This window comes from Garra rufa, chromosome 9, assembly GCF_049309525.1.
Source record: "Garra rufa chromosome 9, GarRuf1.0, whole genome shotgun sequence".
NCBI classification, from domain to species: domain Eukaryota; kingdom Metazoa; phylum Chordata; class Actinopteri; order Cypriniformes; family Cyprinidae; genus Garra; species Garra rufa.
In genome coordinates this window covers 21,769,650-21,781,301 of record NC_133369.1, presented here as the reverse complement: position 1 = coordinate 21,781,301, position 11,652 = coordinate 21,769,650, and the positions used below count along the sequence as shown (strand labels likewise).

At 35.6% G+C, this 11,652-nt stretch overlaps 2 protein-coding genes across 2 annotated transcripts; both read right to left on the bottom strand.

Annotated features, from left to right (window-relative positions):
- Positions 1 to 600: 600 nt before the first annotated feature.
- On the bottom strand, positions 601 to 3,017 carry mcl1b (MCL1 apoptosis regulator, BCL2 family member b). Its single transcript, XM_073847223.1, has 3 exons — positions 2,509 to 3,017; positions 2,052 to 2,302; positions 601 to 1,964 (listed from the first exon to the last, which is right to left on the bottom strand). The coding sequence occupies exons 1-3, from the start codon at positions 2,879 to 2,881 to the stop codon at positions 1,848 to 1,850; spliced, it is 741 nt and encodes a 246-aa protein (XP_073703324.1). The 5' UTR covers positions 2,882 to 3,017; the 3' UTR covers positions 601 to 1,847.
- Positions 3,018 to 4,719: 1,702 nt separating this feature from the next.
- On the bottom strand, positions 4,720 to 11,245 carry ensab (endosulfine alpha b). The gene is made up of 3 exons (XM_073846868.1): positions 11,094 to 11,245; positions 7,593 to 7,715; positions 4,720 to 7,445 (listed from the first exon to the last, which is right to left on the bottom strand). Exons 1-3 carry the CDS (start codon positions 11,148 to 11,150, stop codon positions 7,272 to 7,274), a joined length of 354 nt encoding a protein of 117 aa, XP_073702969.1. The 5' UTR covers positions 11,151 to 11,245; the 3' UTR covers positions 4,720 to 7,271.
- Positions 11,246 to 11,652: the final 407 nt, after the last annotated feature.

The window sequence follows — 11,652 nt, the reverse complement described above, 5'->3', positions numbered from 1 at the left end:
CTCATTTTTATTGTAATAAGTTAAATGACTTGTAGCTTTGCTAAACTTAATTTTTTAAGTTGAATCTGGTGAAAACTTTTTACAGTGTATGGAATTTTTTTTTTTTTGACCTTTTATAGGCCGTGGATGTCATTCACTAAGGAAGTGGACATGACCATGTAAGCCACTAACATCTGATTTCATTCACAGCAATTTCAGCTGTTTTTAAACAATATAAACTGCTGAAGTACTTCAAGCCTCACTATGGCCATTCAGCATTAAAAAGTGACTCAGTGTACGGAAGTTTAAATCTTGCAAATCATGTGACAGTCATGATGTTAACAAACATTATGTTAACAACATTAGTTCCACATTGGAAATCAAGCCAAACTGGCTACATCCAGCCCCTTCAGGCAAAAAGTACATCAAACAAAGACATTAAGAAATCAATTGAGAAACTTCCTCTCTGTATAAGGATCAGAACACGATGACAAATACTGAGGTCATATTATCTACGTCATGCTTCCTGATACACATTGTGCAGCTGGAAAGCAAACGGAAGTCATATCTTGTGCCAATATTTGTTTTTGTTTTTAGAATAAAATGATTTAAGACAAGATCATGGTTCACAAAATAAAAATATATTTTGAGCTAAGTCACAGTCAGGATTCTCAGTCATACAGTTAATCATCATCATTATGAGTCGCTGGAAGGTTTGGTTACAAACCTATTATGACAAGACGAGCAACAGGATTTTGTATATTAATAATGAAGCATTAATAGGCTTGGGACCTTTGAGTACAGTGTGATTCATCAACATGACTAAGCAACACAATCAACTCTTTGAAATATGACACATGTATTTTTCCATGTGAATGGTGTACACATACATCAATGAGTTTCATTGTGACTGCCAAATTTCCTAAAATATTTCAACATTTTTTTTTTCCCCAAAGGCTTCAATGACAGGGAATGAAAAGGACAGACAGGAATGATCAGTTCTTAAACATTAAGGTTGTTCAATTTAAATTTACAGATGAAAACCTACAAAAACCTTTGAAGCTACAAATGATCAGCTAAAAAAAGCACAAAGACTTTGGACTTTACCTTGCTACATATTTAACTGTGGTGAGGGATTAATCAGCTAAAAAAAGGTTAATTTGCAGTTTAGAGAACAGTACATTAACAGAAAAAGGTCAATGACCATAACTACTTCTCAGTGTATCCAAAAGGGCAAAAGGTAAATGAAAACAATTAGCAGCCATGTGGTTAGCAATCATAGTCCTAAACTAGGACTCAAAAACCACCATAAGCTTTTAGATAAAAGCTTTAAGCTCACTTCTCAGCTAAAGCCAGCACCTGAAGTCATGTGCAGGATACATGTGCACTATATTGCAAAAAGAACATTTCTGAAACAAAAAGTGACATTGTGAAAAGGTGAAGGTGTTGTACTACAATGGCTAGTTACAGACTTTTTTATAGTGATTGCAAGGGATTGTGAACTTCAATGTATGCCATCTTTTTCCAAAATCCCCAATTTAGCAAGGTATATATTGTTTTCTAGCATACAGAACACTGCTGGATGTGTAATGACAACTTATGTGATTCTTGTGTAAACTGCACACAAAAACTGGCATTGAAAGTGTAACCTGCACAGGCAGATTAACAACTCAAGAGTTGAACATTTTACTTTTTAATAAAAAAATAGTTTTAAATTTCTCACTTTGAACCAGCTTTTATATACACTTGACATGCAAAAGAGACAAAATATTCAAAACAAAAAGCAATCCACTTTCTCTTGGGGAAAAAAAAAAGTTCATGTAGAGTCCTTTTTGTTTTTCAATATCTGTCACAAAGTCCATTTGGATTCATCGTATCCAATAAGCAAGTGCAGCTCCGAAAGTAGCCATACTACCAATGGTTAACAATGTGTTTCTCACAGCTGCCTCTGTATCCGGGACATGAAAAAATTCCACAAAGCCATCCTAAGGGGGCAAAATATACATACATTAGATGAGTACAGGTTACAATAACAGCATATGCAACTCTGTCATAGGAAAACAACAACTCACCCATGCTTTGTTTTTGAGCAGCCAGTCCCATTGGTCTGTGAGAAGATAGGAAGAGATCTCTTCTGCCACCAGACTCACACACTTGCTAAGTCCTCTGTCATTTTGATGCTTGCATACCATTGCCCCAAAAGTCAGCAGGCTGGCAATGCGACCCCAGTTTGTGATGCCATCGCTGAAGAGTTCTGTTGCCACATTCTTAACAAAACTCACATCCTCTCCCTTCTGATCCAGATTCAGTCGTGCAATCAAACCTGCAAAAGTGAAACGTTAAAGGCCACTGTTGATTCATAACTGCAGTAGCAATACGTGGCATGAAGTGGCGCAACCTGCCAGGCCAGGTGGGGAGTGTTAAGGGTGAGGCTGTCATAAGAATCTTTAACAATATTTACCCTGCTCTTATCAACCCATAAACATTATGAAACAAAGCGAAATGGAAGCAGGAACTTGTTAAACTTACCTTTGTAAGCGAGTTCGTGCTTCACCGCGAGATTGTCCACAACCCGCTTCATTGTTGACAGAACTTGTTTTTTTCCGGTTTTAGAATGAGGGAGACCTGTAAAGTCTTTTAAGAAAATTTCTATAACCTCTCGAGTGTCCATTCCTAGAGCGGCGTAGGTGGATGTGAAATCATCTATTTCCTCGCAATCCGTCTCAGGCGAGGATGGTACGGAGCCCTGGAGACCGTTCCCTGTGCACTGGTTCTGGGGTTTCAGTTCTGGCATTACCAGGGGCTTGCGAGCACACCCGCCAGAGCTGCTGTTGAGAGCTGCTATTCCAATGCAAGATTTCCAAAGGCCGTTGTCGTTTGAAACTTTACTTCCAGGAAACATTTTTGCAAATTCACATTAATGATTTTAATCCAATTTATCCTCGAAAATTTGATGGGAAACGACGTCCTTCAAAATTGAAACCACACGGAAATCTACTACATTTTACTTTTGCAAGGCGGAAGCGTTTGCGAGAAGTTTCGGTGAAATATATATACTCCTAACAGGGGAGGAGCTCTTTCTGTTGACCAATCGTTGACGCAACACGTAGCGAACGCATCCTGCGCTTTCGAAACGTTTGGTACATAACTGGTTCCGCACGTAAAATGCGCTCCGCTTGCGAATGGAGTTCCCAAATCTGTGACAAGAAGAATATTTACATTTTTGTTTTCGCAAAACGGAACTGGGTTTGTATCACCAAAGCGTCAAAATGTTTTACAGCTATGTGTTTGGTAGGATTAACCATTAAACCATTCAGTTTATGAGCGACTAGCGTTAGGGAGGTTCACGAAAACAAGGTCTGTATTTTGTTTGGGTTTAAAAATTCCAGCCTAGTTTTTTCTTTTCTTGGTCCGCCCATTTCAGCTTTACAAAGAGTGGCGCTCCCCCTAGTGAGAAATAGTTGTAGAACAGAATTTGTGGAATAGAAAAACCATGAGAAAAACATATGCAAACCATAAGCAGGCAAAGCTTCGTATTTCTCACGGCTCAATTTAGATTTTTTAAAGAGTTTTGCAAACGAGATAGAAACTGAAACACTGGCAACACCGGTTCGGCACACTAAATATTTTACAAGAAATATATGCAGACTTCAAACCAGCTCCGATGAAAAAGCATTCATATTTATTATGAATAACGTGAGCGTCCATCTGCCGTTTTTTTTCTGTATAGGGAACTGCCCTAAATACTCTTGATAAATGCAATTCATACATTTTATATTTACACTTTCTAATGATGCCATAGCGCAAAAACGGCACAAAAATTGTTCAATCAATTTACTTACACTATAATAGAAAAATTGAATACCACTTGGACGTTATCTACAGTTGAAGTCAAACGTTTACAGAAAGTTTGCAGAATGTTCAAAATGTTTAATATTTTAACAAAATGAGAGGGATCATACAAAATGCATTTTTTTAGTACAGACCTGAATAAGAAATTTCACATAAGACATTTACATATAATCTACAAGAGAAAATAATTTATTTATTTTAGCTAATAGTTGATAACGTTAAGATCAGGGTAAATTTAACGTATTTTGTCTTCTGGGAAATATGTATATGTATTATCTATATCTATCTATCTATATATATATATATATATATATATATATATATATATATATATAGGCAAAATAAGAAAACATACAAATCTTCATTCTGTTCAAAAGTTTTCACACCACTGGATCTTAATGCATCATGTTTCCTTCCCTCAGTGTGAAAAGATGCATCTCAAAATAATAGTCATTGTTGGGAAGGGTTCAAATACACAAAAATGCTGAAAAACCAGAATTTGTGGGACCTTAAGGTTTTTTTCTGAAGAACAGCAGGCAGTTTACTTGTTCAGGACAAACAAGGGATTCATGAACAATTATCACAAATAAAAACACTGTGGAACATTCCGGTAACAACACAGTATTAAGAATCAAGTGTATGCAAACTTTTGAACAGGTTCATTTTTATAAATTCAACTATTTCTTTATCTGGACTATATGTATTGTAAATGTCTTCTGTGTGAACTATCTTATTCAGGTTAGTAAAAAATGAAAACTAACAAGCATTTTGTATGATCCCTCTTATATTGGTAAAATAATTAACATTTTGCAGATTCTGCAAGGTGTATGTAAACTTTTGACTACAACTGTAGCTACATTTCGTTAGAGAAAAAAGAACCACTCCGTGTTTTTGCTATTAATGTAAAACTTTATTTGAAGTTCAGACATAGCTCCAGTATTCATTTTAAACATTTATCTTTATTTCATGATTCGCTATCCTTCCATGTAAATATAATTGTAAGAGACCAGATGACTCTGGAAACTTCTGGAAATCCACTTTCAAACACAAATTCAAGCAAAACATCTGAAACAATAAAAGAATATATAAATGGGGCACAAAAATAAATCAATTAAACACCAAATGCTTCATAAAGTATGCAAAGAATACATCTTTGTGTGTCTAATAGAGAACTTTCTTAAGTTGTAGATTTAGAATTATTATGTAGTTACCGTGAATATCACATTGTAGTATAGTGGAAGGTTTTCAAGTCAGAACTGTCTGAATTTAATCCAACCAATTTAAAAGCTTTCTTTATTACAATACAAGCATCCTCAACCCCTATATTTACATTTCTCACACTAGAATCGATGATATTCTTGTCAATATGTTGCATCAAAAAGCAGAGAGAAATTCAGACACACAATATTAACAAATAAAAGATAAAACACAAACGTAGTGAATATTGGAAAGACAACTGAGACAGATAATGCAAGACAAAATGCACAAATATGACACCAGATGCACAGTTTGACTATTTACAATTTGGCTGCAGCACAAAATAAGATTATCTCCTAGCATTGTGCAAGAACGCATTCCTCAAAGGAAACATTGTACATCCACTCCACACATTCCATCAAGTGACAAATACTAAGTGCAAGACCATCATATTTCCCTGATGTATTGCCAACTGCCACCAGCACCTCAACCATACATGGAAAAAAAAAACATTCAATCCCTTACATTACGTAATTCACCTTTAAGTGAGATTTACATCGTGATACAGTAATTTCTTTTGTTTACCCAGGATAACATGCATTCATATACATGTTTTATTAACTTCAAATGGCTAAACACATTTTCTTTTAAATCTTCAGGCCACATGTAGGCGAGTATGTGGTTTTAGTAGGGGCAACTTGATTAGACTATGCAAAGTCCTGACTTAGACACCTGGACTGACTGGTCTAGATTTGCTCTGTGAAGGTACAGTATCTATCTTCATACTACAACTCTGTAAGGAGAGTACAAAGTCTTACAGCCTGGAATAAATGAGCTGTTAAGATCCACTACAAAGTTTCCAATGATTTACAACAGCCCAGCGCAGACTTCTTCAAACTTTGAAAAAGCTAGAGGTTAACTGATTTATGCCCTCTGAAGGACACTTTGCTAAATGATGAGAAAAAGAGTATCTTTTTCTCAGAGGAGAAGTCACGGGATATAATATTCCCCAAAGTCATCTGAATGTCGGATGTTGGTTTGAAACCTGATAATAATCTGAATATCAAAGCAATCTATAGGTAATGTTTTCTAATACTTTTAATATATTTAAAGTATTTTACAAATATTGAACCAAAGGTGCTGCTCAATTCTGCAAATTTCCTTCCATAGCTCACTCCTCAATAAACACATGGATATTAAGGACCAAATCGACTAATTCTGTTAAGACGGACAGGATGATTGTGTCATCATTATCTCAGATGATCATGTGCATCACACTACATATGCGTCGAATATCACAAAATAATCGCACATGAATCCCATTAATACACTGCTGTTAGTGTACATTAAAGCTGAATGACTCCATTTACCCATACGATTGAACACATATAGCCACTACTTTCTATGAACATACTTTATCTTTTAACGCATGCTTTGTGCGATGACGAGATCATTTTCTTATGCCCCTTTCATTATCATGCCACATTCAAAGACCATTTCTTCTCTTGGCTATTATCAGTGAATTACAACATTCTCTGTTTACACCCAAAAGCTGCGATTACAATAATCTAATCAGCCTGATTGGAACCGCTTGCTCAGATCCTACCATGGAAGGTGAAGGCTGAGAATAGTCAACAATCCAGTCGTAAGCAGCTGTTATGTGGTTCAGCTGAGCCATATTTAGAGGTAGAAGAGTGGATGAAGGCTATACAGCTACAAGCCACTCTTTACCAAATTGCTCTGACTATTTGTTCACTGACTTGTTAAAAGAAATTCTCAAAAAACATTCATTCATTTCTCATTATGAATGATAAGAGGGCTGCCAATGTACATCTGGGGCCAATGGCTGTCAAGTATTCTCTATATAGAAAACAATGCCTTTTAAAACAATCTTAAATCATTTTCAAATTATTTGACACTTTTAAAAGCATCTTTTGAACAGCATTTTCTGAAGTCTTCAGGGTTTTGTTCATAATATCAGTAAAGTGCATCATGCTCCACTGGGGCCTGGAGTACCGAGGGTTTAGTTTTATTCCTAGTCTATGTGGGACGCTGAAGAGGGTAACAGAGCTGGGTTGGTTAGACCTACTGAAGTGAAACGAAAATGACAGCAAAACTCTACACCCAAATTAAAACGAATAAAACCAAATAAATTGATAACCAGTCCTGATGAAGCTGGTCTGGCAGGGCTGGGGAGGTGTTGGAAGTTTGGTAAGAGGGTTTATTCAAAACCTATGGGTGTGTTAGCCAGCTAGTTTACTTGTAACCAGTGAGGACTTTCTCTGAGGAAGGTCTTGTGGGGTTGGAATGTGATCCCCGGTGACGATGTTCTTGTCTGGACCGGCTGCGGCAGGCAACTGTTTGTTCTTCATCTTTGCCTTGGCCATGTTGTAATCTCCTGAGTCAAAATACTTTTGCTGGAGACAGAAAAAACAAAATGGTTTGAATCATATTTTACATTTGAAAAAGGTTTTGTTTGTTTTGGCTATGTTGCAAGCACCTGGAACATGGGAATGTAAATGAATATGTCTTTAAAAATAGGATGTCAAAATCTGTCAACTTACTCCTTTCTGCAGTCTCTTCATCAGGAAGTCAGAGCCACCAGGCTTTTGACCTAAGCTGGGATACTTCGCTTTCAATTTGGCCTCCTCTGTCCGGACTGGGTTTGAGTTTGTGTCCTGGGATTCCTGAAAAACATTTATTGCGATGTGTAGTTATTAGATATGTGACCCTGGACCACAAACCAGTCATAATGGTACATTTTTTAAAATTGAGATTTATACGTCATCTGAAACAGCTGAAGTAAGCTTTGGTGTATGGTTTGTTAGGATAGGACAATATTTGGCTGAGATACAACTACTTGAAAATCAGGAGGGTGCAAAAAAAAAAAAAAAATTGAAATACTGAGAAAATCACCTTTAAAGTTGTCCAAATTAAGTTCTTAGTAACGCATACTACTAATTAAGAATTAAGTTTTTATATATTTATGGTAGGAAATGTACAAAATATCTTCATCTAACATGATCTTTACTTAACATCCTAAAGATTATTTGCCATAAAAGAAAAACAATCACTTGACCCATACAATGTATTTTTGGCTATTGCTACAAATATACCCATGCTACTTACGACTAGTTTTGCCACATATTAGTACATTCTTTGATAGTAAAATTCTTATATTTACACTGCCGTTCAAAATGTTGGGGATTGTAAGATTTTTGTAAAGGGATAGTTCATTAAAAAATTAAAATTCTGTTATTAAATACTCACTCTCAGGTCGTTCCAAACCCGTAAGACCTTCATTCATCTTCGGAACACAAATTAAGATATTTTTGATGAAATCCAAGAGCATGGTACGTGGTAGGACCCTTGCTGTCTATGGAAAATCAGAAAGCTCTTGGATTTCATTAAAAATATCTTAATTTATGTTCTGAAGATGAACGAAGGTCCTACAGGTTTGAAACGAGATGAGTAATTAACAACAGAATTTTCATTTTTTTGGATGAACTATCCCTTTAAAGTTTGTGAAAGAAGTCTTGTATGCTCATCAAAGACGTATCTGTTTGGTCAAAAATACAGTAAACATTATGCAAAATATTATTACAATTTGAAATAACGGTTTTCTATTTTTATATATTTTAAAACGCAATCTATTCTTGTAATTTTAAAGCTGAATTTTTAACAGCCATTACGCCATTCTTTAGTGTCACATGATCTTTAAGAAATCATTCTAATATTTTGATTTGGCGCTCAAGAAACATTTCTTATCAGTGTTAAAACAGTTGTGCTGCTTATTTTTGTAGTAACCATGATATACTTTTTTTCAGGATTCTTTGATGAATAGTAACACTTGATCAATTATTACATTGTTGCTGTTTAAAAGTATTATATTTTAAATAGATATGAGACAGTTTTGAATTAGTCCATGTAAACAATCTTTGTAAAACACTGGAAAGTTGTTTCCCTTAATGTACTACTATGACTATAAAGATGAAGGAGGAACAAACTAATGATAAACACTCATCACTCAAACTAATAAATCTCACACCCACAATGCAATAACACAATGATAAAAAAAAAAAAAAAAAAACTTTCATCATGTTATCATTCTTCCTGTAAATCCCCAAAAGGTGTGGTCCTAAATTACATTTCAGGGCAAGGTACAGCAATACTGTTTAGCTTGGCATTAAATTCCCAGGTGTTTTCTCTGACTTCACTATTGGATAGAAACCGAATTTTGGTTTCAAATTGAATGCAAGCTAAAATAAACAAACACCATTTCTGGAAATTCTGTCACAACTGAAAATATCCAACATTTGAGTTTAGACTATGTGTAAACATCTTCACATTGTTGTTTTGTTAGGCTGTAAAATGAGATGATTGTTTTGAACAGCCAGATTGGTTACAATAGCATAGGAAAGCAAAACATACGATTATAGAAGGTTACACAAAGACAAATATTCGAGGACCTGCATATTACTGAGGACCTCAGTTGTTTGGTTGCATTTTGAATCATCCTCTGTTTTGCAATATGCTGAGAAATTATGCGGGGGTGTGTTTAGACTGTGGCCTGGGTAATTGTAAACAACAAAAAGCAGCCTTAGAAACAGCTAATGATATAGACTGCAGTATAGATGTTTAAGCATGCTTTCATTATGACTGCAGGACTTGAGATAAAGACCATTTTTGCAAATGACTAGACTGTGTGTCAACAAGGACAGATCTTTAATGCATGTTATGCTGGGGAAAAGACATACATTTGCATGCAGTTGTAGCAGAAAGCAGATTGCAGGAAAAACAGGTTTGTAAATCATCATGACACAGTAACTAATTCTAAGTGTTACACCCTACAGTCTCTGTGTGTCACAAATAATTCATAAAACAGCATTTTAAAACAAAAACGCAGAATTTAAAGTTCCCTACGAAATTATTCAAGTCTACACGGACCCAGGAGACAGCATTTTGCTTTTTCCCTAATTATATTGATCAAAAGGAGTTTGATCAGGTCTAGGGAACATATAGCAGAAAAGTTACACTCCCAGTCAAAAGTTTTTGAACAGTAAGATTTTTAATGCATTTGTTTGATTCAAAAACAGCAAAAGCTGTAATATTGTGAAATATTTTTACTATTTAAAATAACTGCTTTCTATTTGAATGTTTTTTTAAAATGACAAAAATCTAAAATTGTACTGTTAAAAAACCTTTGCTAGTGTATGTTTCCTCTAAAAGGTTCAAATTGTAGTTTATCATTATGATATTTTTTTTCCTCCACTGACAGCAACTTCCACACACTTTTTGGGATTAATAAACAAAAACAAACAAAAAAAAAGACCTGAAGAAGAAACACACTCTTCTGATTAAGTCCAATATGCTGATTCACTAGGATCTATAACAAGTAATTTATGAGCTGCTATATTCAGCACCACCTGGAAAAAGTGCACACAAGGCTATTAAGTTCCCCCAGTCAAAACTACTAACTCTTAAAAACTGCATGGTCTTGTGACTTGTGTCCTGAATCTCATTTTCTTACGGATAAGTTACATGCCATTTTAGCACAAATATTGTCAATAAACACCGTGTTTATGAATGTCTTCTAATTTTAATAAATTAAACATGGCTCAGTAAATAAATATAACAAATATTAGAATCTGGTTACCATAGTTTGGCTTGACAACATCATGCGGAAACATGAAAAATGGGCGCCCCAGTTATTTTGGTTCATACAACCCAACTGACACCATCAGGTTAGAGTAGGTGTGACAAAACCCAAAGTGTCAAAATGAACCAATCAAACACTGTTATTTCGTGACGTCTGAGCACAACAACCAATCAAAAGGAAGCTCATGGCTGTGAAATGCTCGTCTATCGCCTTGTTCAACTCATGCAGGTGACAGTTTAGAAATCAAATTGCAAAGACATTTCTGTGTTAAAGATGTCAATGAGCAATAAGCAAGCATTCATTTTAATTTAACATCACTTAGGCATAATGACATTATAGTGGATGAAACTGACAGACACCACAAGAGACTGCAACGAGCGAGGCGCAGCCCGATTCTAATCCCCACCTGAGTCTCGTCCATCTGCTCCGATTGCGTCTCCGTGTCCTGGTTGTCTGATGACATGGCTGTTCGGCGTCCGCTGACCAATTAATCCACGTTTTTAAGTGTAAATTTTGCTGTATATGCGTGCCCGATCTGATCCACCCACGGTGTTCAGTATCAAAATGGCGTCCGCTGCAATGACGTCACGTTGGAGGACGGTCACTTAGCGGAGGAGCAATACGAATCTGGCTTGATGTTTGACAGACAGGAGAATCAGCCCGTAGATTTTCAATAATCGTATCAAAATAAATAAGTGACCAATGGTAGGCTACAATGCCTTTGCGAGTTCTACAATAATAAACATTATTTAGGGCAAATTAAACTGTTAAATGGTGTTAAAATCTACAAGAGGCGTTTATAAAAAAATTAATTAACGACAGGTTTTTTTTCAATACGTACCATGCCTGCAACAATACAATGCAGGTTATATATGAGACACGTTATAATTACACTTTTGAAATAGTAATTATTAGCAGAACCGCCTAAGTAGGCTTAATTTACCGTTTTATTAATGCTTAAAAAA

Bases quoted from the DNA above. Each gene is read 5' to 3' on its own strand.
- ensab (XM_073846868.1), bottom strand. From the start codon at position 11,150: ATGTCATCAGACAACCAGGACACGGAGACGCAATCGGAGCAGATGGAC. The intron at 7,716-11,093 runs GTGGGGATTAGA...AATGTTTTTCAG, and splicing joins AGCAGATGGACGAGACTCAG to GAATCCCAGGACACAAACTC. The intron at 7,446-7,592 runs GTAAGTTGACAG...TTCTGTCTCCAG, and splicing joins TGAAGAGACTGCAGAAAGGA to CAAAAGTATTTTGACTCAGG.
- mcl1b (XM_073847223.1), bottom strand. From the start codon at position 2,881: ATGTTTCCTGGAAGTAAAGTTTCAAACGACAACGGCCTTTGGAAATCT. The intron at 2,303-2,508 runs GTAAGTTTAACA...TCACTTTTGCAG, and splicing joins GCACGAACTCGCTTACAAAG to GTTTGATTGCACGACTGAAT. The intron at 1,965-2,051 runs GTGAGTTGTTGT...TTGCCCCCTTAG, and splicing joins TGCTCAAAAACAAAGCATGG to GATGGCTTTGTGGAATTTTT.